This window comes from Canis lupus, chromosome 4 (genome assembly GCF_003254725.2).
Source record: "Canis lupus dingo isolate Sandy chromosome 4, ASM325472v2, whole genome shotgun sequence".
NCBI lineage: Eukaryota > Metazoa > Chordata > Mammalia > Carnivora > Canidae > Canis > Canis lupus.
The window spans coordinates 71,630,504-71,658,391 of NC_064246.1; the positions used below are offsets into that span (position 1 = coordinate 71,630,504).

The 27,888-nt window shown below is 36.1% G+C and overlaps 1 protein-coding gene across 4 annotated transcripts in view; it reads right to left on the minus strand.

Annotated features, from left to right (window-relative positions):
- WDR70 (WD repeat domain 70) overlaps positions 1-27,888 on the minus strand; it is a 310,102-nt gene that overhangs the window by 166,943 nt on the left and 115,271 nt on the right. For all 4 annotated transcript variants that reach the window (XM_049109320.1, XM_049109319.1, XM_025436429.3 and 1 more), the window contains one exon: positions 18,488-18,564. In XM_049109320.1, coding sequence (XP_048965277.1) covers positions 18,488-18,564 — 77 coding nt within the window. The remainder of the gene's footprint in view (positions 1-18,487; positions 18,565-27,888) is intronic.

Consider the following 27,888-nt stretch of genomic DNA (forward strand, 5'->3'; position numbering starts at 1 on the left):
ACACAGATGTGTAGTGGGGAAAAATGAGCATTTTAATAGTTCTTTCATATAGTTGTAAATATTCTTTGATATTACGCTAAAACTCAACAAGTGGTAGTTTCTTAAAAGTTAGTTGCAGTGTAGAATCTGAAACCATGACAATATACTTTTATTACTCCTTCAGTAAAATCTATAGGTCTAGCATATATTCTGAATGGATCCTTCAGCTGCACATGATTTAATAACATAATGCACTGAAACTAACCAGTCATTTTCTGAAACTAATGTGACACCTGTGTATGAATAAATACATTCACTTATGTTTGAATTGGCCAGAGGGATGGAGAGTGACTTTTTTTGTGAAGACATGGAATCTTTGACTCAGATGCTTAGGGCTTTGGCTACAGATGGAAACAAGCACTGTGCCAAAGTGGACAAGAGAAAGCAGCGGTCAGTGTTCAGAGACATCCTGAGGGCAGTGGAGGAACGGGATTTTCCAAAAGAAAATGAAAAACAAAAAAAATACTAGTCAATGAGTTATACAAGTCCTCAAAATGTTGAGACATTTCATTGTACAATTGGAAAAAAAAACACTAATTTAATGTGATAACCAAACTAATTATAAAAAAACAAACCAACCATTAAGTACTGAGAAGCTGTCAAGCTCAAAGGAATATTTAGAAAGTTCTAAATGTTACTTGAAAGTTGAAATTTTATCATTGGACACAAATACTACCAACTGGTTTCCTTAAAATGACAAGTGACTTCATTTTTTTTTTAAAGATTTATTTATTTATTTGAGAGAGAAAGTGAGAAAGCACACAATCACAAGTCGGGGATGGGACAGAGGGAAAGGGAGAGAATCTTCAAGCAGACTCCCTGCTGAGCACGGAGCCCAACGCAGGGTTCTATTCCAAGACCCCAAGATTATGACCCAAACCAAAATCGAGTTGACACTTAAATCAACCAAGCCAGGCACCTTGACTTCGTTTACTTTTTTGATAAAACATCTATGAAATGTCCAGCACGAATAACCATAATTTGTCTGTCAATGGTTCTTTCAAGTAAAAATGATGTTTGTTCAAAGAAAGACAGCAATTATTTCACAACTGAGTCATGCAAGTGCTTCTCCTCCGGACAGCCATCACACTTGATATGCACCAGAAGTGCTTCATATGCCCTCTCATTTACTATACTTATATACTAAAGATGTACTCAAGGGTGGAGATTTAACAGAACTAACAATTTTTATTGCTTCATCAAGAACATTCTTAAGTAAAACGAGCTTTTTTTTTTTTAAATTATGAGTATGTGGCAGTAAATACAATGATTACTAATAAAGACCATTGCTGCTGCCGCCTTGATTAAGGCCAAGATGCCAGCAGTTTCACCCTCCATTGCTTTGGTGTCATCAGTGCAAACATCAAAACAATGAAAAAGTCAAATTTTGCCTTGGTGTTACTACAGAAATAGTTTCAACCCTGTGGAGCAGCTGAAAGGATCTCAAAGACCTCCAGGGGTCTGTGGATCACACTACGAAAGCCGCTGGTACAAACTACTATTTCATTCGGCATTATCTCCTATATGAATATTTACGTTAGAGAATTTGCCACATATATTTCTATGTTATCCAACAGCCAACCATAGTAAATACATTCTAATTGATGATGCAAGGTTCCTATACCAAGAGAAATCATGTGAAAAGGGCTCCGAAAGATTTTCACAACTGAGTTGAGGTGCTTGCTCTGCCACTGGTTAACTATCTATGTAACCTTGGGTAAGTCACTTCTCTGAGCAACACTAGGTAAGAGCTGGTCTAGCTCAGGGATTCTTACCTCAGGGGTAGCACATGGATGAAGATCAGATTCACTAAATATGATGAACAGTGTGACTAATGGGAATATGTTTCATATTTGAAAACTCTCCAGGCAGAAAAAAGAACCACTAACCTAGCAGTATGAAAGCCCCCATCTTTGCCCTTCCAATTTACTCTCCACAGAGATTCTAGAGTCATTTTTTGTGTAAATTTGATTGTGTCACCACCCTGCTTAAAATCCTTTAACCTCTTGTATGTAGTTGCTCTTGGAATAAAATGCAAGTGTGTCCAAAATGGTCTATAAAGCCCTGCATGGTTTGGCACCCACCTACTTCAGCAAATTTGTCTCATGCTGCTCTACTTCAGTGATGCTGGTATCTTTCAGTTTCCACAACAGGCATTTCCGAAAATGGTATCTTTTCCTCTCGGACTACCAAAAACCGTTCAACTTTCATATCTCAGCTTAAACATTACGTCCTCAGAGAAGTACTTACTGACTCTCCAGTCTACCTCAGGTCTTCCTTATATATTGCTCCTTCATAGCAGTTTACATACTTTTAATTATTCAGTCAATTATTTACTTTTGTTTGCTTAATTATTATGTAAGTATTTTCACTATACTATAAATTCTACAAGAGCAAGAATTACTTATCCAAGGTCTTGCTGAGGCAGAGCACACAGTAGGTTATCAATAAATGTTTGCTGGTTAGTAGACAAAAGAGTTTTGCAACAAGAACAGAATGGAATTAAAAATGTTAAAAGCTGTGTACCGACAAAGGATATATTTTTCTGTGGAAAAAATTAATTACATAAGGGGTTATGAAAAATAATTATAATCTTCAGCCTATTTGGGACACAGAAGTAAGACTGTCTAAAGAACAGTAACAACAACCATAGTTATGTGGTATAAACCAGAAGCTGCCCTACCTCTGCCCTATTCTAATAGAGAGATAAAGGTCCGTAACAAATTTTTGTTGGAATATTATCAGTGAACCTCGTTTCCTCCAAGACACAGCTATTGACTGATATTCCAAGACTTAAGTGACCATATGAAGTGACATTAAACAAGTCGGTGCTAGTTGTATTTGTTGATAGGTTTGTACAGCTTTCCAAAAATGTCATGTCTTATTCTAATTAATAGAATCCAGCTCATTAAGGTTTATAACTAGTAATTTATGAGCTCTTTCTATTTTATAGTCTATCTTATTACTATTATAATAATGGAAAAGTATTATCAAGAGAAGAGTATATTATTTCTACTTGGAGTACTTCTTAAAAAACAGCAATAAAAGTTAACATTTCTAAATGAGATTCTAGAAGGATTATCACAAGAAAGGATAGTATGTAAGACAAATACTTTTACAACATCATGTAAACTTACAAGATTTAGAAAGAGGCAACTGAAAAGAGCAAATCATTATTCAAACTTCCTTGCAAAGTTCCTGTTAACCTGCCACTCTAATTTCATGAACTCTGTCAAAAGGAAACTGAAAAGATGAGGTGACAATTTTTTCAAAGCTGGAAATGGATTCAACAGGCTTATCTGGCATTACAGCAAAGATTCAGAAACAGCATACATATAAATTTGCCATGTAGTTACAGAAACTTATTTTGGAAATGGAAAAGATAATTTAAAAAAGAAAAATCACTTATTATAGCCAAGTCGTTCAGGAAATGTTGTAGAGTTAAAACAAAGAAACATTTTAAGTTTAATTATGAGTTTTAACAATTGCAAAATCTACAATAGGGAAACACCTTTAATCCCATTCCTACAACTACATTCAATTAATCAATTTTCACAGGAATAACCTTCTTCATTTACAACTATTCTATAAATGGCCAACAACACCACTACACACAAGAGTACTGGTATACTAGTCATACCTACAAATTCATTTAGTCATACATGGAATGGATTGACCTAGAAATCCCCAGAATAAATTCAAACTACTCTCTATCACATGCTTGGTTAATCTAGGGATGCCAGGAAATAAGCAGAGCCTTCAATATTGTAGACATCCGCATTATTCTTTAAGAATAAATACATAAATGAATGAATAAATATCTTAAAAACTGAATTGATGTAAAGGAGATGGTACTGATGAAATTAATGGTGGTTTCATATGGACTTCAAGATAAAGAAAGAAAATACTAAAGAGCATCCTCCACAGTTTATAAATCCTACATGATTATTTAGTACTGATGTTCTTATAGCCAAAATAAGTTACTACTTAACAACTGGGAAAAGTGTACAACTGAAATATAACAAACTTGGACTTAAACTTTCCTCCAATATTTTTGAAGGTGTGAACATTTTATCCTGGTTAAATATGACAGTATAGTACACCTGAGCAACATTTTGTATAAAAGTTACATAAACTAAAAAAAATAAAAAATAAAAAAATAAAAGTTACATAAACTTACATCAAGGATAATGTGACATTAAATTTTTTGTATAATTCCTAGAGACAGGATGTGAAGTTTTATACTATAAACATATGCTAAAAAACATACCTAAGGAAGTTGAAGGTACCAGGAAAATTATAAATCAAAGGCTATTCAAGCATAACAGAAGCTTGAAACTTAAAATGCACACAAAATTAAAATGGTTAATTATAAATAACTCTTGCCTATTCAGTAAATTTAACTTCTCTAGTAATATTTTGTTAGTTTATTAGCTTATTTTGTGTTACAGAATATAAATAACGTCATATCTCAATTTTTTAAAAAAGGATATAAATGATTGATAATTCTACATCCATGATATTTATAACACTAAAAGATTGTTCTAGTTTTTTGAGATATTACAGATTAAGTTATTAGTGGGCCAAATTATGTCACCACCAAACATAATTCATCTCTAAAGTCAAGCATGAAAATTCCCCTCTGCCTCTAGTGCTTATTACTTTAGGCGAGCACCCAATTACTTTAAATCACCACAGAACCAAAATAGTGTAGAATTACAGTAGAATTACAATTTTTAAATTTCTAGGCTTTTTTTTTGATGTAGTATTTTCAAATTACTTCAAAATATCTGATTATATAAAAGCCCCATTTTAAGCTTTCAGCAACCTCTCAAGTAAAACTAGTTCTAGAGCTCCAAATACAGGATGGTTCTCAATAATTGTCAATTTCATTTTCCAAATGAAATATGTTTCCTAGATTTTTAGTGTTAAAAGTATTATGTTGCACAACAGAGACTGAGAACACTAACATCTTTACACTTTTATTAAAAGAGATTACAAACAAAAACAAACAAAAGCCAACTTAAGTCTCCTGTGTAACAAATTAACCACATAAAAATTAAAAATTCTTTCTATATTTAATCAAACATTATAAACGCAAACAATAACTTCAAAGACTCTATGGCTGAAGTAAAACACAGCAACTTAAAATTGCAACAATCACACATTAATCTGAATGGCGATCTTTAGAGGACAACCACAACCGTAAGGCCTAATTCTAAATTCTAAACTTGAACTTTTAAAGAATTTGTCCTGGTAGCTCTGCAATGGGTTGTTATTATTATTACTTTAAAATCTTACAGACTTTTCACCTACTATGTGTTTCTCAATATAACAGAAATAAAATAGGGCTGATTAAACACAAACTATTTAAGAGGAACTTCTACAAACCAAATGAATTTATGACAAAATTAAAAGAAGATGTACATATTTTTTCCATCTAAGCCTACAGAGAAAGTTTGTCAATAGAAACTAAATCATACACCAAGATGTGAACATCTTAATTATAACAGTAATTTGAGAATAGATTCTCATACTCTCAGAACTCATGAAGACAAAGAGTTTCAGAAAATGAATAAATGTCTCTCTGTGTCTCATGAATAAAAAAAAAGAAAGCGAATAAATTTTGCTGTTTATCATAAGCATATTTCACCCTTATCAGCAAGTTTGAATGGTAATATTTTCATGATTTAGGCTCTGTTGCTAAATCCTAATTAATTTTTCATCAGTTATCTGTTTCATGCAAAATTTCTGTTAAAAATGCTTTAAAATTACATAGACAAATTTTTCATTGCCCACATAATGAAAATAAAATCAATGTACAATTTTTTTAAATGCTGGTAGCTGTTGAAACGGTTTAAAAAGCATCCTTATGGTTTTAAAATGACAACCTATGAGAGTATATTAAAGAATAGATTTAGATTTTAAAAATCAAAGAATTAGATAAAAGCAACATAGGATACTGCAGAAATATGACCTAAACAGTGTGTTTCTTCTTTTTATTGAGGTATAATTGACAAATAACATTATATTAGTTTCAGATGTAAAACATAATGATTTGTTATTTGTATATATTGCAAAATGATCACCACAATAAGTCTAGTTAACACCTGAAAAATTATTCCCTCTTCTGCACAAATTCTAAAAAACTTGGACCACTCTACCTCAACCCCAGCCCACAGCTTACTGGAAACAGAGAACTGAGAGAAACTAAGGTACTTGTACAGGCTGCCATACCAACAGCAGCAAGAAGCAACAATTAACAGAATGGGAAAACCAAAAAATGAAATTAACAGTCAAGAGCTCTAAAAGCTATAGATAGGCCTACATATGCCAAGACTCTGTGAGGCATTTTATTCCACAATGTAATAATGTATAATTACAAAGATGTTAAATTATATTTAAAATACTTACTACTAATATAGGAAGCTAATGTATTTTAAGTTTCCCCCAAAAAATAATAAAATAGAAAAAAATACTTGAGTTATAGAAAAGTTGACCTTCCTAGGATGCATTTATGTGAACCACCATTCCTTAGAGAATTTTATTATTATATTTACACATGCTATTGATTATAAAAATTAAGTGAAATCTGTCTAGCAGCCTTCTAGCCTATGAGATCCAACATGCCCTACACATGCTCTCAAAAGGGAGATTTCACCAAGATGTGAGAGAAACTAAGAAAAACTAAAGACTGAAAATCACAGTCTTCAATCCAATCCAAATGATTCCAAGGCTACTCTTACACATGAACACCCACTATACACAAGGCTTTATACATTACATCTAGAGTACAATCTTATAAATCAAGTATTACCCCGTTTTATTGAAATTTGAGATTCAGTAGTAAATTACTACATCAAGTTCATGATAAGGAGTGGAGTACCCAAGTTGCTCTGGGTCTGAAAAGCGCCTGCTCTATTATGCCATCCCAAAACTTGCCAAAAATTTTAATTGATATAATTCATCTTTATAAGCTATAACCAAATAAAAAATAAATTTAAAATATTTATTATACTGAATTCTACCATGAAAGCATTAACTAGGGGCAATTTTCATTTCTCAAAGTATACTCCTGGAAACACCGTACTCCCACAGCGTAACAGGTATTGCTGGCAGTCGCAGAAAGATGGGAGTTGTATCAATACATCTTCAAAATGCTGGTTTCCTTTTTTATTATAGTTCTCAGGATCTTTAACATACTTAGTCTTTGGCACTGTGACTCTACAAATAGAGGATTAAGGAATCCTTTCTCCATGGACACTCCACAGGTACTACCATTCCCAAAAACACACTTAAGAAATCCTGCTACATATGATTCAATGAAGACAATCTTAAATACTAGGTTTTCAGAATCTAAGTCAGCACTGATATGTCGAAACTTAAAACAGACTGAAAAACTATCCAAGAAAAATCTTGGTCAAAGTAGAAATGCAACTAACTATAATTCTCATGACTCCACCTTATATTCAATTTATAGAGACAAAAAAGGTAGGAGTGGTATAGATGTGTAGGAGTATTGACAATACTGACTCCATCTTTGGCCCTACATGTCCCATGACTCTAGGAAGTTAACATATGCCCTAGCTGGAATGCTGGAAGCTTGTTCTGATCTTCCCTAAAGCTGTTTCGATAACGAGTAGAGATAACATATTTTCTTCCCCTCCCTTCCCTCTGGCACACAAATGGCACCACTCTAGATAACTACCCTTTGACCTCACCACAATACTGTAAAATATGTGGATTAAGGTACAGGCTTTGCAGAGAATAGCTGTATAGCAACTGGATCGCCATCCGCCTTGATCCCCCCTGTCAGTAAGTTACCCTAAATAAATCTCCATGTAAATGATATGAAGTGGCTTGCTTTGTTTCTCAGTCTCAAACTGCCTTCTCAGTCTGGAGGACACTTTACTGTCCTTCCTCCACCTTCTAACAAGACAATATCCAAATAAGCCAATATTAAGAAGATCCTTCCTACTTTTATTTGAAAAGCTTTAAAGCTACAAACAAGTTAAAAGAGCAGTACAATAAAGACCATATATCTTTTCCAATGGACACCATATACCATAACATTTTGTCACATCTGTATTCTCAATCTCTCACTTTCTATATATATATATCCACATATACATATATACACACATACCACACACATGTGCATGCTTTATTTTTGCTACACCATTTTAAAGTAAGTTGCATTACCACATGATACTTCACATTTAAATTCACCAGCTGGTATCTAAGAACAAAGACATTCTTCTATATAATCTGATTCTACATAACATGATTCAATATCATTTATATCAGTTAACAACTGATACATAACAAAACACTTCCAAAATTTAACGGCTTAAAACAATAGGCATATGTTATTGCTTATGAGTCTACCAGTCAGGTGGGTGGTTCTGTCCTAGCTGGATGGCTCTGTCCTAGCTGGGTTAACTCATTTCTCTGTGATCAGTTTTGCTAATCTACATTACAGTCTCTCACAAATTTGGGAATTGGCAGACTATAAACTAGGATGACCTCAAATGGGAAAACTGAATTCTCCTCCAAGTCTCTTGCTCTCTAGTAGATTAGCCAGAGCTTGATCAGACAGCAATGTCATGGTTCCAAGAAAGTAGAAGCACATAAGAATTCTTAAGAAGCCTATGCTCATAAATGGCACACCACCATTTCTGCCACCTTCTGTTGGCCAGCCTGTATTCATGAGGTGGGGAAACAGACTCCATCTCTTAGTAGGAGTAGCCCCAAAGTCACATTGCAAAAAGCATGGGTACAAGAAAGATGAAGAACTGTGGCCATTTTTGCAATCTGTCATATCTAATATCCAAATTTCCCAAATTATCTCTGAAACTGTCTCTTTATTGTTTTTGTTTTGGTGATTCCTTTCTTTCCTCCCTCTCTCCCCCACCCCTTCCCTCCTTTTGTTTCCTCCTTCAGAAGAAATAAGAAGATCCAACCAAGGTTCATAAATTATGTGGTTTCTAAGCTTGTCATGAATCTTTTTTTTTTTTTTTAAGATTTAATTCATTTATTTGAGAGAGAGAGAGCAGAGGAAAGGGCAGAGGGAGAGAGAGGCGGCCAAGCAGACTCTGTGCTAAGCTTGAAGCCCAATGCAGGGCTCACCCCACAACCCCAAAACCACAACCTGAGCTGAAATCAAGAGTTGAACACTCAACCAACTGAGTCACCCAGGTGCCCCGCCATCAATTCTTTAATTTAGAGCAGCCCCTTAACTTTATTTCTTTCATAATATTCACATTTCATAATAGTTGCTCTAAAGAAAACTAAATGGACTAGATTTTAATGTCTCTAAATACTCATTTCACATTGTATAAAATAAACCCTAAATATGAAATTACGTCTTTTGCTTATAGAAAAAAAATCCCCTAATCATGGATCACTGTATATTCTGCATGTTCTATATGTAATATCCTTGAGGGCCCAAATTAAGATTTTCCTATATTATTCTCTATCTCCTCTCTCATCACTTCCCTACTTTTCCACAAAAGGAATTTATACTAATACAGTAACCCTGCACCCCCTTATCTGTGGTTTCACTTTCCATGGTTTCGGTTACTCAGGGTCAACCTGATCTGAGAGCAAATGAGCCTTCTTCTAACATATCATCAGAAGATAAATAGTAGCCTAACACACTGCAGCACAAAGCCTACGTCATTCACCTCATATCATAACACATAGGCATTTTATCATCTTACATCATCACAAGAAGAAAGGTGAGTACACTACAGTAATATATTTTGACAGAGAGAGAGACCACATTCACAATACTTCTGTTACAGGAAAACTGTTCTATTTTATTGTTTGTTACGGTCATTAACTTCTTACTGTGCCTCATTTATAAATTAAACTTCCCCATAGGTAAGTATGTACAGGAAAAAAGATAGTACATAGAGGGTTTGCTACTATCCATGGTTTCAGGCATTCACTGTGGGTCTTGGAATATATTCCCCATGGATTAAGGTGGGACTATTAAACACATATTTGAACTGGGGTATAAAGCTTTCCCTGATTCTTGGAAGCAAGTAGTGTTAGCAACTCTTCCTGTATGCTCCCTACCTACCTGAGGCGCTGCTGGTGAACGTTTTTTTTTTTTTGGTGAACGTTTTTAATACCACATGAGGAGCGTGACTTTCCCCAGACCACCGCACCCTGGAATAAAAATTGGTCTCATTCCGATTTTTTGTTTGTTTGTTTAAGTCTCTAGTTCTTAATTCTGCCAGCTATTACAGGAGTCTAACCCTCAAAGCCTCATTCAGTACTTGGGAGCCATTTTTCACAAGTGCTTCAAATGGGTCCTAATGGCTATTTTGTGACATCTACACATCTACACAGTTCCCCCTCTTTAACTCCAGCCTAAAACTCACTTTCTCTGCACCCTTTTTTTTTTTTTGTAATTAGCATGGGCCCTACCGCTGTCTGTTTATTCTTCCATATGTCTTCCCTCTCAACTGTGATGTGGAAGGAGAAATTATGTTATAAAGTTTTGTCATTTCCCAGTGTTCTTATCTAACACTGTCTATTTTGCTGCAGCAATTCACTGCTAAATGTTTGTCTGTGCATGTCATTATTTTCCTGCTTTTTCCTCGTCATTAACAGCATGTAGAGGCAGATGTAGTCACAATAGACATCAACAAATTCCTCTGAGACACAAATTCTTGAGTAAGCAATAGAAAACCCTCCAGATATATACTGGAAGCATCTGATTCACTCACCAGTTATCTATTGGCAGAGCCTGTGCTGAGATGGAACTTGCTTTGTACAAATTCTGCACCAAGGACTCAGGTTAAAGTAGAGTATCACTTATACTCTCACTCTGTGTACTATATATTATAAAGTGACTCCATATCAGATCATATAGATTCACAAGTAGAATTGACTTCCACTGAATAAGTAAGCACTTTATCTTCATTACCATCTGGTTTTCATTAACATTTACTTCCAAGAATGATGTAGTAAGCTCTGCCTTATTATCTATGCTTCATTCTGGTAAACTTGGAAAACCCAGGAAGATTTCCATATTACTCTCTTCCTTCATTTCATTCCTATATTGGCCTGATCCTAGGTTTGTGTTTCATACGGATACTCATAATATCAAAAGGTTAAGGCACTAGCATTTTTCAACTCACACTAAAAGGAAATACCATAATTTAACTGGGCATACATGAGGCCAGAATAAAATAGTGAGTGACACCTTCACCTCCAGTGGAAAAGTTCCTTACAAATGCTATCTGGTTCTTCATTCCTACTGTATCTAAACTCATTCATAATATGTGTGACTTACATGGATGGCTGGTACTGACTTGGCCAGGACTCCCACTCTACTCCTACAATGCCAACAACTATAGCCTGACAAACACGTGTTAGTTAACACTAAATATAATATTATGATAACACAGGAGATGCTGAGATTCATAACTTTCATCCAGAAGCCATTTACATCATGATCATATTATCCATAATACATATTTTCCAATTGCCCAAAATGAGGGGAAGGAGGGAGAGATAGGAGGAGACTGGGGAAGAAGAGAATATTACTATTATGAGCTTGATAAGGTCTGATGAAATGATCCTAATTTAAGTTCTAAATAATCTCTAAAAAAATCTCCAAGAGAATAAAGAGTTTACATGACGTACAGTGGATGTGTACCTCTCTGTCATGCTCACCAACGAAGAAGACTGAGATAAAGCAATGAAAACCAGAATGCCCCTCTGAACTATGAGACACACAAAAATAAAGGCAGATCCTGCCCAAAGGCACTAAGTGAACTAATCTCTGGACCATGGGAATATTTCTTAATCCAGGATGAACTTCATAGTATCAGACCTAAGAATTCTGATGATGCCTGATCAGATGTTAGTTGCTCCTAATAATTCATGTAGTTTTCCTGTGTTGGAAAGTAACCAATGTACCATGGTTATTCTTTTTTCCCCTAAAACCCATTCAAAATATCTTATAATAGTGTTACAATGTAAAGTATTGTTTTGATAATTACACCAAAGTATAATCAAAAGTATCAGAGTGCATCGGTGGCTCAATCAGTTAAGCGTCTGTCTTCAGCTTAGATCAAGATCCCGGAGTCCTGGGACTGAACCCTGCACTAGGTTCTGTGCTCAATGGGGAGTCCGCTTCTCCTTCTGACTCCCCCACCCCTCACTCTCTCACTCTCTCACATAAATAAAATCTTTTTTTTTAAGTATCAATTTTACTTTGTTTATCCTGTTAATCCAGAGTTTGTCCAATAATAAAATTAAAATCTTTTTACTGTAATATCTTATGGTAAAAACAAAAACCCAAATACAAAAAACATGATTCTTGATCCTAATTGTCTATTTTAAACAATGGAAACTTTGGATTCATAAAATAAGATAAAAATAGAGAAGGAGACAAATCATAAGAGACTCTCAACAATAGGGAACAAACTGGGGGTTCCTGGAGAGGAGGTAGGCGAGAGGGTCGGGTAACTGGGTGATGTAATGAGCACTGGGTGTTGTTAAATGGAAATGATGAATCACTAAATTCTACCCCTGAAACTAATAATATGCTGCATGTTAACAAAACTGAATTTAAATTAAAATTTTTAAAGAAAAAACTTAGTTTTAAAAAGCCAACTATAATAACAATATCGTATCCCCAAATTAACAATTCCTTAATATCATCAAGTAACCAATCATTAAATGAGTGAATTCTTACATTTCTCTGAAAAAAAAGATAATATACATATTATCCCTATCCCAATAGAGTAGATAGTTGTTTGTAAATATTTATATTTTAATTAAAGGCACATTCTTAGTTTTACAGAGAAAGACTTCCAAGTACATTTTATTCAAACTGATCTATATCAAGTTATATTTGTGGGTCTCTAGATTATATTCTTTTTTTTTTTTTTTTTTTTAGATCATATTCTTATACTCTTTTAATTCTCTTCCCACCTCCTATGTTCACATATCCAGGTCCACATACTTTTCCTTTAAGGGAGAACTCAGTCTAGGGACAATATTAGTACACTTAACCTAACATCACAGATATTTTCCTGAAACTTTTTATCAAAGCATTTTCTTCTAAACTGCTCCTGCTAACTTATAATATTTCTTCTAAATTTGTTAAATAATTATTTAATTAAAAAGTAAATAAATTCAAGAAATCACATGATATTTGTCTTTCTCTGACTTACTTTGCTTAGCATTATTTTCTCTAGGTACATGCATGTCATTGCAAATGGCAAGATTTCATTCTTTTTGGATTGTTTTCATAATTTGGCTATTATAAATAATGTTGCTATAAACATAGGGATAAATATATTCCTTTGAATTAGTGTTTTTGTGTTTTGGGATAAATACTCAGTAGTACAATTACTGGATCACAGAACAGTTCCCCCATTTTTAAGTTTTCGAGGAACCTCCTACTGCTTTCCACAGTGGCAGCACTAGTGCACTCCTACCAACAGTGCACAGGGGTTCCTTTTCCTTCACATCCTTCCCAACACTTGTTCCTAGTGTTGTTGATTCTAGTCATTCTGACAGGTGTATGGTGGTATTTGTGTGGATTTTTTCTTTTTTCTTTTTTTAAAGATTTTATATATTTATTCAGAGGGAGAATGTGTGTGTGTGTGTGTGTGTGTGTCCATGTGCGTATGGAGAGGGGGAGAGAGAGAGAGAGAATCTCAAGCCGACTCTGCTCTGAGCACAATGCAGAGCTTAATTTCATGACACTGACATCATGACCTGAGCCAAAATCAAGAGTTGGATGCTCAACTGACTGAGCCATCCAGGTGCCCCACAGTGTGATTTTTATTTGCATTTCTCTAATAAGTGATGTTGAGCATCTTTTCATTTGTCTGTTGGCCATCTGGATGTATTCTTTGGAGAAACATCTGCTCATGACTTATGCCTATTTTGTAACTGGATTATTTGGTTTTTCGGTGTTAAGTTATATAAATTTTTAATCTATTTTAGATATTAACCCTTTATTGGATAAGTCATTTGCAAATATCTTCTCCCAATCAGAAGGTTGTCTTTTAGTTTTGTTTATTGTTTCCTTCACTGTGCAGAAGGTTTGTATCTTAACGTAGTTCCAATCATTTATTTTTGCTTTTATTTCCCTTGTCTCAGGAGCTACCCCTAGAAAAATGCTGCTAGAGCCAATGCCAGAAACATTTCTGCCTGTGTTCTCTTTTAGGATTTTTATGGTTTTAGGATTCACATTTAAGTCTTTAATTCATTTTGAATTTATTTTTATGTATGGTGTAAGAAAGTGGTCTAGTTTCATTCTTCTATATATTGCTGTTCATTTTTCCCAATATCACTTGTTGAACAGACTTTTTCCCATTGGATATTCCTTCCTGCTTTGTGAAGATCAATTGACCATATAACTGTGGGTTTATTCTTCAGTCTTCTATTCTGTTCCATTGATCTATGTGTCTATTTTTGTGCCAGTGCCATACTGTTTTGATGACTACAGCTTTATAACACAACTTGAAGTCTAGAATTGTGATGCCTCCAGCTTTGCTTTTCTTTTCCAAGACTGTTTTGGCTATTCACCGTCTTTTGTGGTTCTGTATCAGTTTTAGAGTTGCTTTAGTTCTGTGAAAAACATTGTTACTATTTTGATAGAGATTGCTCTATCAATCTCTATCCATTGCTATGATAGAAACTGCTCCAGGAAGTCTTCACATTTTAATATTTGTTTTCCAATCCATGAGCATGGAATGTCTTCCCATTTGTTTGTGTCATCTTCAATTTCTCTCAACAATGTTTTACAGTTTTAAAGAATAGGGCAGGGCACCTGCCTGGCTCAGCTGGTGGAGTATGTGACTCTTGATCACAGTGTAGTGAGTAGAGCCCTACACTGAGTTACTTAAAAATAAAATCTTTAAAAAAAGAAAAAAAAGAATATAGGCATTCATCTTTTTAGTTACATTTATTCCTAGATATTTCATTATTTTTGGTATAATTATAAATGGGATTGCTTTCTTAATTCCTCATTCTGTTGCTTCGTTTTTAGTGTAGAGAAATGCATCAGATGTACACTGATTTTGCATCCTGTGACCTTACTGAATTCATTTATCAGTTCTGGAAGTTTTTTGGTGGAGTCTTTAGGGTTTTCTACATATAGTATCATGTCATCTGCAAATAGTGACAGTTTTACTTCTGCCTTAACCAGTGTGGATACCTTTTATTTCTTTTTGTTTGATTACTATGGTTGGACTTCCAGTACTATGTTGAATAAAAGTGATAAGAGTGGACTTCCTTATCTTGTTCCTAACCTTATAGTGAAAGCTCTCAGTTTTTTAATATGATGCTCATTCTTCATTCATGGCTTCTATTATGTCAAGATAACTGGAAAATTTTAATGCTCTGTGAAGTGGGCATTCCTTTGATTTTGATTTTCAATAATACTATGGGGCAGACTTAGGACTCTAATGACTGGCCTTATAATTACATTAAAACCATAATCCTTATACTTTTGAATACAACACCTTATATGATCTAGTCTCTGCCTTCCTCTCCAAATTCACTTCCTGTCATTCCTACCTTTTCTATGTCAACAAAACCAGACTTTCTGCCCCTCCAATATGCTCCAATACATTCCCTTCCTAAGATCTTGAATTATGCTATCATTTTGGCCTGGAAGGCTCTCTCTACTGTGGCTGCCTGCAGCGCATGGTGTAATTCTCAAATAAAAGGTCACCTTCTGGGGTGTCTGGGTGGCTCAGTTGGTTGAGCATCTCCCTGTGGCTCAGGTCATGACCCTCAGGGTCCTGGGATTCAGTCCTGCATAGGTTTCCCTGCTCAGTGGGAATCTGCTTCTCCCTCCACTCTTGCACCCACTTGTGCTTGCTCTCTCTCAAATAAATAATCTTTAAATACAGATTAAATAATATTTAAATAAAGACTAAATAATCTTTAAATAAAGACCTCCTTGGGCACCTGGGTGGCTCAGTCAGTTAAGTGTCCACCTTCAGCTCAGGTCATAATCTCAGGCTCCCTGCTCAACAGGGCATCTACTTCTTCTCCCTCTCCTTCTCCTCTCCACTGTGATCTCTCTCTCATGTGCATTCTCCCTCAAATAAATAAATAAAATCTTAAAAATAAAAAAATAAGTTAATTGATTAAATAAAATGTAACTTCCTCGGAGGCTTTCTCTGACTACACAGAGTAGACATTTCTACTTTCTCTCTACCCTTTTGCTTTATTTTGTCATTATTCTCATTATTTATTACTATATAAAACTGTATTAATTTATTACTGCATCTGTACCTTGTCTGTCTCAACGCACTCACCTCCATTGACATGTAAGCATTATGAAGGCGGAGACTTAGATCATATACAGGAGTACCTGGTACACAGTGAGCACACTGTATTTGTTGGTTGAACTAGGTGTCTGAGCTGATGTCCCACAGCTTAGCCCATTACTATTTACTATCCTCAAAGTCAAAGGCCAATAGAAAGCCACAGGCAGAGGTAGAAGCAGGCTCCATGCAGAGAGCCCGACACAGGACTCGATCCCGGGTCTCCAGGGTCACACCCTGGGCTGAAGGCGGTGCTAAACCACTGAGCCACCCAGGTTGCTCAGAGACAACACACTATTTAGCCTGATCATTAATAGTTTGGAGAACAAAAGTTTCTTTTTTTCCCAATTTCTTTCTTTAGCTGAAGTTTTTAACCAAAATTGTCTGACTCCTCTGTTTTTTACAGTTATTTTCTTTCAACACTTTTAACTATTTATTTTCTTATTTTATTATGCTGTATAAAGTCTCTAAATCTACACTGCATAAAGGCTTTAAATAGTTATGGGCATCTTTGTCTTGTTTTGTTTTGTTTTTATTTGAATGCAAATAGCTCCAGTTCTCCAGTATATAATACAATACTTACTTTAACTTTTGGTAATTAATTTCTAACAAGTTTCGATAATTTCTTCCCACTCCTTTTTTAAGATCTTATTTATTTATTCATGAGAGACAGAGAGAGAAGCAGAGACATAGGCAAAAAGAGAAGCAGGCTCCCTGCAGTGAGCCCAATGTGGAACTTGATCCCAGGACCCCAGGATCATTACCTGAGCCAAAGGCAGACATTAAACCACTGAGCAACCCAGGTACCCCTCTTCCTATTCCTATTTCACTTAGAACTTCTACTGGGAAAGACTACTAAATTTTATCAAATATCAATGTTATCATATAATATAATATCATGTGATTATAACTTTTCACTTGTTAAATAATGAATTATATTGAAAATTTCTTGATGGTAAAATTTCCTAATTATAAAATATCCTTGCATTCCTAGAATAAACCTTACTTGATCATAGGATACTATTAATTTAGATTACCTGCTAAATTTAAGTCCTTAAGAAATCAGATACTTGATTTGCTGATTAATGAATGTCACTTTAAACATGAAAATGAATGTTACATTAAGTACTTGGAAAGATAGTAAAACAAAGATAAAAAAGAAATTAAAGCTGCATAGTTCTATTTACCAATATTTTAATCAAATTGTATTATCTTGCTCCAGTTATATTCAGTATAGATTCCCAAATTTTAGTTCCCTGTAGATCAAATTAATTTTTAAATTGTGCTGTGGAAAGAAATTACGTCTTTTGTCTGTTATCCTAAAGATCAATTCCAGAAAACATAAACTATCCAGGAATGTGAACAGGAATTTTGAAGGCAAATTACAAATATCAGAAAGTAAAAAGATGAGACAAATAACCTAAAAACAACAGTTTTTTACCTAAAATATTGTGTTTCACCTGAACAATACCAACCATATTTTGTAATTTATAATACTACAAATAGTGCATTCTTATGAACTACTATGAATACTAATCACCTGAACAACACCAACCATATTTTGTAATTTATAATACTACAAATATGTATGAACTACTATGAATACTAAAAATTAATCATACAATATAACAATATTGTGTTGCTACAAAGCTGCTCAAATATTCCTTGTAATATTCTTGAGTCCTAGGCAAATAGATATAATGCAAAAGAATCTTAATAACCATTTAATCAATCTCTTCAACTACTTTCAAAAAGCAATCATTAAAAAATAAACATATATTATGTATTAGACTCAGATACAAGTGAATCTTTACTATAAAAAGTAACAAAGTAACAGTCATAACCTCAAAAAGTCAATTGAGTCCACTTAATAGCATCAGTCTGATCCACTGAGCTCGCTACTAAACTGTACTGGAATTTATATCAACTCTTTTTCAAAGTTTCCATATTTATTTAAACAAACCTGATACTACCAGGTAAAATCAAAGTAAAGTTAAGACCAAGAATATGTAAACATCAGGATTCCTAATACTCTAATCTCCTACTTTATTCGCAAGTTTATTATAATACAATTGCTAAAAAAAAACATTGAAAGATATGAAGGTGTTAAGTGAATTATCAACAGTACTTACGCATCATTTGAGCAAGTCATAAATTCTCCCTTTATTTTGGGATGCCATGAACCAGTATGAAGCATTGCTGTATGACCCTTAAAAAATAAAAGTATAAGAAAAAAAAAGGTATTTTTAAAAGATTCTTAACAATAAATAAAAGGACCAGAAACTGACATACCATACTTAAAAGTAAAACTTTTAATCCTCTCAAGAACACACTATTTTAATTAGAAACATAATATATCCTACCAATTTTATTTCATAATATGCTTTGTTTATATTACTTTGTTTAATTTACTGTATAACTCCCCTGCCCAGAAGTTAACACAGTGTTAATACAGGACAGGTGCTTAATAAGGAAGGAAATAGAAAGGAAACGGACAGCCTCTCTTTAGGAAACAAAGGGAAAGACCATAATAGGAGATAGGCCCTTCTTTTTTAAAGACTCTTTTCTCATTGGAAAATAAGAATAGAAAGTATTTACAAATAACCAAGACAAAAGCAAGAGGTTGAAGGGGAAAATCCACACTTCCTAAAAATATGGCAACAAGCTTGATTCTGCATCTGTAAGAATAAATATGTGAGAAATGGAGAAACATCTGTAAAATGATTCAAGAAGATTAGACCTACTAATTACATAAAAATACTGCAATTAAAACAATGTAATATTGGTATATGAACAGACATAATACATACCATATCAACCACAGAGTAAATATCAAACATGAATATACACATGGACACACATTTCCCTTCTAGGTGCAAAGTCAGCTAGAGTGATTTCATACAATGTGTTCAGATGGGGGAGAAAAAAGCCTAGTATCTAATAATGGTAGAAATCTCTTATTCTGTAGGAGTCCAAAATAAAGCTATGGAGTAAGGAGTAAAATGTACATATTTAAATGACTTAGAAGGAAAATAACTGTAGCTCTCTGGAAAGAATGAATTGGATGGAACTGGAGTACCCACATATAAACCTGGAGATCATCTATAGTCCAAGTTGCCCGCAATACCTCAAACAGGATCTGGCCAACTCCTGACAATCTGCTTATGTTTACAGGGTACCAATGGAGACCAGAGATGTGCAGTAGGGAAGCATGAACTGAAGTAATGGGACTAGATGGGAAGCTTGAGATTCCATTTTCTCTCTTGAGTTTAAGGTTGCACATTTAACTACCAACTTGACATCTGCATAGACATTTCAAACATAATAGTAGGCCAATAGGGAAACCTTAATTCTTAATGTCTCCTTCATTTGCAATCAACTTCTTCCATAGTTGCTAAAACTACAAACTATAAACCTAAAACCCTCTCTCCACCCAAATTCAATCCCCTAGCTAGTTCTGTCAGTTCAACCCAAAATACATGTTAAATCTATCCACTTTTTTCCTTATTCACCTCACCATTCTTAGAGGAACCGACATTATTTCATACCTCTATGTCAGTTATTATACACTGCCCCTAGTCTCTCCACTTTTATTCTTACCTCTTATGTTCTACCTAGCAATCAAGATAGTCTTTTTTAAGATTTTTATTTATTCATGAGAGACATGTAACTTTTCACTTTGCCTCAACAGAAGCAAAGACATAGGCAGAGGGAGAAGTAGACTTCCTGTGGGGAGTCTGATGCAGGATTCGATCCCAAGACCACAACTTGAGCCTAAGGCAGACGCTCAACTACTGAGCCACCCAAGTGTCCCTCAATACAGTCTTTTAAAAATATATTCCTAGGGTGCCTCAGTGGCACAGTTTGTTAAGCATCCAACTCTTGGTTTCAGCTCAGGTCATGAGATCAAGCCCCATATTGTGTTCTGCACTCAGTCAGTGGAGTCTGTTTAAGACTCTCTCGCCTTCTCTATCTGCCCCTCCTCCCCACCCACCCCCACTCCATGCTTATACTCTTTCTCTCTTATAAATAAATAAATCTGTAAATACACACACTTCCAAAAATGTCACTGCTTATTGTCCTCCACTTGCTCTCCAACCTCTTTACACAGTGTACAATAACTCACATGTTCTGGCTCTTGCTTTCTGTACAACTGCATTTATTTTGTGTTCCCTCTTCCCCAAGAGACACTAATCCACGGCATTCTTTCATTTCCTCTAATACAACCAGCTCTTTCCCCATCTCAAGGCCTTCTCACACGCTTTTACATTTGTGGGAAAAGCTCTTTTTTCCACCTTTACATGACTGGCTTCTCATTCCTTCAATCCCAGTTTATATATCACTTATTCAAATAACAGGACCTAGCCCTATATCTAAGTATATATGGCCCATTCTGTTGTTCTCTACCAGAGTATCTGTCCATTTCCTTAATTACAGTCACCACAATTTATTATTCTATATCTATTAAATTATTATTAGACTTCTGAAACTGCTGCTTTGCATATTCAAAAACAAGGCTGAGAGAAACCTAAAATTCAATATAAACAGAAACAAATGAACCCTACTGTATTTCAAATAAACAACAAATACACTGAAAGAATAAACAGAAGGTAATTGCCCAAGTAACCATATACTCTGTACTGGGTTAAACGGGGACCCCCACCCAAAAGATCTACTCATGCTTTCATCACTAGAAGCTGTGAATGTGACCTTAAAAAGTCAGAAGAGGGATGCCTGGGTGGCTCAGTGGTTTAGCGCCTGCCTTTGGCCCAGAATGCCCTGGAGTCCAGAGATAGTGTCCCATACCAGGCTTCCAGCATGGAGCCTGCTACTCCCTCTGCCTATGTCTCTGCCTCTCTCTCGTGTGTCTCTCACGAATAAATAAATAAAATCTTTTTTAAAAATCTATTTTAAAAAAAGTCAGAAGAGAAGACACAAATAGAAAGCTCTGTGAAGGGACACCTGGGTGGCTCAGTGGTTGGGCGCCTGCCTTTGGCCCAGGGCATAATCCTGGAATCTCGGGATCGAGTCCCACATCGGGCTCCCTACATGGAGCCTGCTTCTCACTCTGCCTGAGTCTCTGCCTCTCTCTCTCTCTGTCTCTCTCTCTCTCTGTCTCTCATGAATAAAGAAAATCTTAAAAAAAAAAAAAAAAAAAAGAAGTAGAAAAAGAAAAAAAAGAAAAATATTTAAAAAAAAAAAAAAAGAAAGAAAGAAAGCTCTGTAAAGATAAAGGCAGAGAGTGGATTATGCTGCCACAAGCCAAGGAACACGCCAGGAGCTAGAGTAGGCAAGAAAGGATTCCTCTAGAGCTGCTGGGAGGAGCATGGCTATGTTAATACCTTGATTTCAAGAATTCTGGCCTCCAGGACTGTGCAAGATTTTCTGTTGTTTTAAGCTACCAAGTGTGTAGTAATTTATTACAGTAGTCTTAGGAAACGAATATATACTCTCAAGCTAAAGACCAAAAGAACTATAAATAAATATTGAATTCTAGTTAATACATTTGTTTCTTCTTTGCAGTGGTATGCATTAACAATTCTGAAACTGCTTTCATTGCAGTGAAGAATTAAGCAAATGAAGAAATGTTTTTGAGCACAATGGAAGTCGAATTTCTCTCTTTTAAGAAGGGAGTTAACAAGAGTGGAAAGAAGAAATACTAGAATAGAACCTATGGAATTTGACTGAAATCAGGGGTATTATCAATATGAATCCATGATTTCTACCAGGCAAATGTAAACATAGGTGAATATGTATGTGTGTAAGTTATGCTCCAGCTTTGTGTACTGAGATTGGCTGGAAGCAATGACACCCCAGCGACCCTAGCACAGAGATCCTGGTTTCTAAATTGCATTCTCCCCTAAAAAGAAATAGGGCTCCTTGAAGAAATGTTTGATTCTTGTTCATACAAGATGAACATGGAACATTTGGTTGTGCCAAAAAATAATAAAGTGCAAAAATGAGGCCGATATGTTAAAGAATAAAGTGCAGGTTGAGGGGCTTCCACGGGGACAATTAGAGCATCAAAATAAATAAAGTTATGGATTATAAAAAAGTGACTAAAATAGGAACTCCTAGGTACATATAAGTAAATAAATAAAAGAAAGCCCTCCTTGCAGTAGAATGGTAATAAATATAAAATGAATGATAGGGGGATTCCTGGGTGGCTCAGCAGTTTAGCACCTGCCTTTGGCCCAGGGCGCGATCCTGGAGTCCCGGGATCAAGTCCCACATCGGGCTCCCGGTGCATGGAGCCTGCTTCTCCGTCCTCCTGTGTCTCTACCTCTCTCTCTCTCTCTCTCTCTGTCTATCATAAATAAATGAATAAATAAATCTTTAAAAAAGTAAAATAATAAAATAAAATGAATGATAGAGTTCGAAATGATAGAGTTGACAATCATCACAGTAATAACTGATTCAAGTGGGACACCAGGGTAGATCAGCGGTTGAGCATCTGCCTTCGGCTCAGGGCGTGATCCCAGGGTCCTGGGATGGAGTTCTGAATCAGACTCCCGGAGGGGAGCCTGCTTCTCCCTCTGCCTATGTCTCTGCCTCTCCCTCTGTGTCTCTCATGAATAAATAAATAAAATCTTTAAAAATAAACAAAATATTTTTGATTCAAGCAAGAATCATCAATGAATGCTAATACTACTGAAGAAAAGCTTGATAATTAATAGGGAGGGTACTTCCCTGCTCTCAAAATCTCCCTGCAAATTACTTACTAATTACAAGGAGAAAAGAGTAGAGAAGAAATCTGGGATTACACTACCTTAAACAAAGTGATCAAATTAACTTTGCCAATACTGGGGTGCACTGGTATCACGTAGTTCCTGATACGGGGACGTAAGAAGGACCCAATAGCTTTTCCATTACAGACTTTCTAGAAATGTATAACCAAACTCCAATGATGAGGAAAAACAGGCAAAATCAAATCCTATATCTGTTGCTACATATTTATAACTTCTACACATTTACAAAATAAATGACTTATTGTCTTCAAATATATCATTCTTAAAAAAAAAAAAAAAAGGCAGAGGAACTATTCCAAGTAGAGAAACAGAAAGATGACTACTGAGCTTGGGGAAACAATTATAAAGGCGGTTATTGAGACAACTATGGACTATGAATTAGATAATAGTATTTTATCAATGTTAAATTCATGGTTATGTAAAAAGTTATAATGTTATTAGGAAAACCACACTGAAGAGTTTAGTAATCAGGGAGTATGATGGTTGCAACTCATTTCAAAAGCTGGGGAATATTAAACACACACACACATAATTCTTATGTATGTGCATATACATATGTGAGTGGGGGGGTAAATAGCGTGAAGGAAGGGAAGAGAGACAGAGTCTGTGTTAGTTGCAGAAGAAAGAAAGGAGGGATAGGGAACGATAAAACAATGAGGCAAAATGTTAGCAACTGATGAATCTGAAAAAAGGATGTAAGGAAGTTCTACATACTCTTCTTGTAACTTTTCTGTAAACTTGAAATTATATCAAAATAAACACTTAAAAAATACTCTGGTTACTCTGTGAAGAAAAGTCTGTTGCAAAATCAAAACAGGAATTAAGAAGATAGTGATGGGGATCCCTGGGTGGCGCAGCGGTTTGGCGCCTGCCTTTGGCCCGGGGCGCGATCCTGGAGACCTGGGATCGAATCCCACGTCGGGCTCCCAGTGCATGGAGCCTGCTTCTCCCTCTGCCTGTGTCTCTGCATCTCTGTCTCTCTCTGTGTGACTATCATGAATAAATAATAAATAAAATCTTAAAAAAAAAAAAAAAAAGAAGATAGTGATGTGTTTTATGTGAACACTGATAGTGGCCGGGACCCTAACACAGCAATAAAGTGTTCAGAGGTAAGATGTGGGATATATTTTAAAGAGAAAGACAACCGGTTTCCCTAAAGAACTGGGTTTGGGCTATAACCACAGATGAAGGCAGTTTGAGAACTAAGCAACTGTGTTGTGTAAATGGTGACTATACAAAAATAGCATGTCATTCTCTCTGGCCAAGAACTCTCCTTTTTATTTAGGAAATTCCCCTCAAAATGACTCTTGGTAGAAGACAGAGACTACCTCTCATAGAGAAGTAGAAAAGTCATGTGCTAACTTTGCCAGCCTCCCTTACAGATGTGACACAGGAACACAATCCAGCTCCAGCAACTACAATGCCCTTGAGCTGTAACTCAAGGACAATGGAGTGCTAACTTTCCATGTTAGTCCATTTGGGCCACTATAACAAAAATACCATAAACTGTGTGGTTTATAAACCATAAACATTTTTTTCTCATAGTTCCAGAAGTCAAAGTTGAAGATCAAGGTGCCAGCAGATTTAGTGCCTGAACTTCCTAATTCACAGAGGCTGTCTTTTTGCTGTAACCTCACATGGTGAAGGGGTAAGAAAAATTTCTTGGGCCATTTTCACAGGGCACTAATCCCATTCATGAGAGTTCCATATTCATGACCTAGTCACCTCCCAAAGGCCCCACCTCCTAATACTATCACCTTGGGAGTTACGATTTCAACATATGAATTCTGGAGGATATTCAGATCATAGCAAACTCCTTAAGGAAAGCAGTACCACAGCTCCTGCAAGACAAAATTCTCTGCTCTTAAGGAGCAGTGGTACTCTGGGATATCCAATTGCCAGCAATGACCACCACAATTTTATCAGCCAGGTTTATAGCATAGCTTAGGACATTGTTCCTTCATTTCACAACAAGTGTGATCCACTAAACTTCAAGCATTCTCATTATGCACTAAGTTAGGTAGAGTCAGTTTTGCTGCACACAGTCAAGAATAGGTACTGAAATCTTAGCTCATAATTTTGATCACAGAACTGGAGCGAATTAAAATATATTTTACAATTATATTAGGAGATTACAATTTCATTCCTAATGGAATACATACACAGTCTACTCTATCTCTCCATCTGATTACAACAAAATACTGAACAAAATAAGGAAGGTAAGGGGCACCTGGGTGGCTCTCAGTTAAGTGTCTCTCTCTTTATTTTTTAAGATTTTATTTATTTATTCATGAGAGACAGAGAGAGAGAGAGAGAGGCAGAGACACAGGCAGAAGGAAAAGCAGGCTCCATGCAGGGAGGATGGATCCTGCCCTGGGCTGAAGAAGGTGCTAAACTGTTGAGCCACCGTGGCTGCCCAAGTGTCTGACTCTTGATCTCACCTCAGGTCTTGATCTCAAGTCCCACATTAGGGTCCACATTGGGAGGAAGGAAAGGAAGCAAGGAGAGGAGGTGGGAGGGAAGGAGAGAAGGAAAAGGAGGGGAAGGCAAGAGAAGGAAAAGGAGGGGAAGGCAAGGCAGAAGGAAGGAAGGAAGGAAGGAAGGAAGGAAGGAAGGAAGGAAGGAAGGAAGGACGGACGGACTACCAGAAGACGATGAATAGTGCATATGAGCAAACAAAAAGGGTATAAAACCCTGGTCTTAAAGAGCAGTCAGGAATGGTTTCTGCCTTCTCTGTTTCTTGACTTAGGCTCTGGGGCAGTCACAACTAACAGCTGAGAGCAAGAGCAGACAGAAAGTTCCAAAAAGAAAGTTTCCTCTCTTTAAGGCATAGGGGTGGCAGGTGGGTGGTGAAGAGCCTGTGGGACAAAGCTCTGGTGATCTGACCTACCCTATGCTGGCCAAGCACAAACAACAAAGCTGCAAGTCTCTCCTCAGTGCTGGCACCAGAAATGGTGAAAGAACTACTGATTTCCTCCTTTTCACACCAGGCAAGCACTGGCTCTGGAGTGGTACTTCTCATCTTCCCAATCAACAGCAGTGGCCCCTTGAGGCCATTAGAGCAACGAGTGCCAGCAACAAAACAGCAGCTGTCTTCTCAGTAACAGGAGCAGTCCTTCAGGGAGGATACTTGCTGGCTCTCCTGACCCTACACTGGGAAAGAGCCAGCAACAAAGAGGCATGGTGCCCACTCTCCTGAACCACAAGCAACAATAACAGCAAGCCCTGTGTGACAGAGCACTTTTGATACACCATGCTTTCCAGTAGGCCAGTATTAGCAACAAAGCCGATCACCTACCAACATATGTAGAATAGAACCCTTCTGATACCCTCTGCTTTACAACAGGAAAATGCCAACAACAGGTACACTGCCTTTTCCCATCAACACATAAGAAACAGCTGCTGTGGGGTAAAGAATATTTTTATTTTTCCATCCCACACCAGCTTTGTCTAGAGGCATAAGCTACATTCATGGAAACTGCTATGCTGCACAAAAAGAGTGTCTGATTTTCTAGCAAGAACATGAAACCCCCTGCAAGAGAGTAAAGGGAAAATCATGGGGTGAAGGGGTAAGAAAACTGGAGAAAAATACCCTTTAAATCCATATTAAAAGTACTGCAAATACTTCTGAGGTACGCTGTGTGGAACCTACCAGAATCAACCTAAGAAAAACACTGAGAACTAAAGATGGTGTGGACTACCCGCCAGGGTCCACACGGGTCCCTGGGTACATGCACATGGGGCAAACCCAGAATAGCATACAAATGCTTTGAAAATTAATACTGTAAGGAAAAACAGCTCATAGGAAGCAGATCAGGACTTACAGTCTAAAACTAATCAGACTGACTCTCAGCTAAAAAAGAAACCACACACACACACACACACACAAACAAACAAACAAACAAAAAACCCAGCATTCCCCAGAGGTTTTGGACAAGGCTAAGAATATCATAACACAATGTTCAAAATGTCAAAGATACAATCCAAAATTAATCATACAAAGGACCAGGAAAATCTAACCAGCTCCCAAGAAATAAGATAATAGATGCCAACCACAAAAGGATCCAAATGTTGTAATTATCAGAAAAAGACTTAAAATCAATGTATATGGCCATGATGCGCAAGGGGAAAGCAAACACATTTGAAACAAATGTATAGACAGAAGTGCTCAGCAAAGAAAAACTATTAAAAAATGCAAAAGTGGTCATACTGAAAAATATAATAATGGAAATTTAAAAATCACTGGAAGGGCCCAATAGTAGAAAGGATATGTCAAAAGAAAAAATTAAAGAACCTGAAGGCAGATCTATAGAAATAATTAAGTCTAAACAACAGGAAAAAATGAGAAAAATCAAAGAGCTATGAGACAGTATCAAAAAATTTAGTACTCTGTAAGACTTAGAAGAAGAGAGACAGGTGCAGACAAATATTTAAAGAAATAATGGCTAAAAATCTCCTGTATATGGTGAAGGAGGTAAATTTACAGATTCAAGAATGCCAGAAAGGATGAACTAACTAAAAACAAAAATAATAAAAAAAAATTTTTGAAGCCTACACCTAGACACATATTAAATTATTAAAAGCCAAAGATATGGGGATCCCTGGGTGGCTCAGTGGTTTGGCACCTGCCTTTGGCCCAGGGTGCGATCCTGGAGTCCCAGGATTGAGCCCCACGTCGGGCTCCCTGAATGGAGCCTGCTACTCCCTCTGCCTGTGTCTCTGCCTCTCTCTCTCTCTCTCTCTCTCTCTGTCTATCATGAATAGATAAATAAAATCTTTTTTTT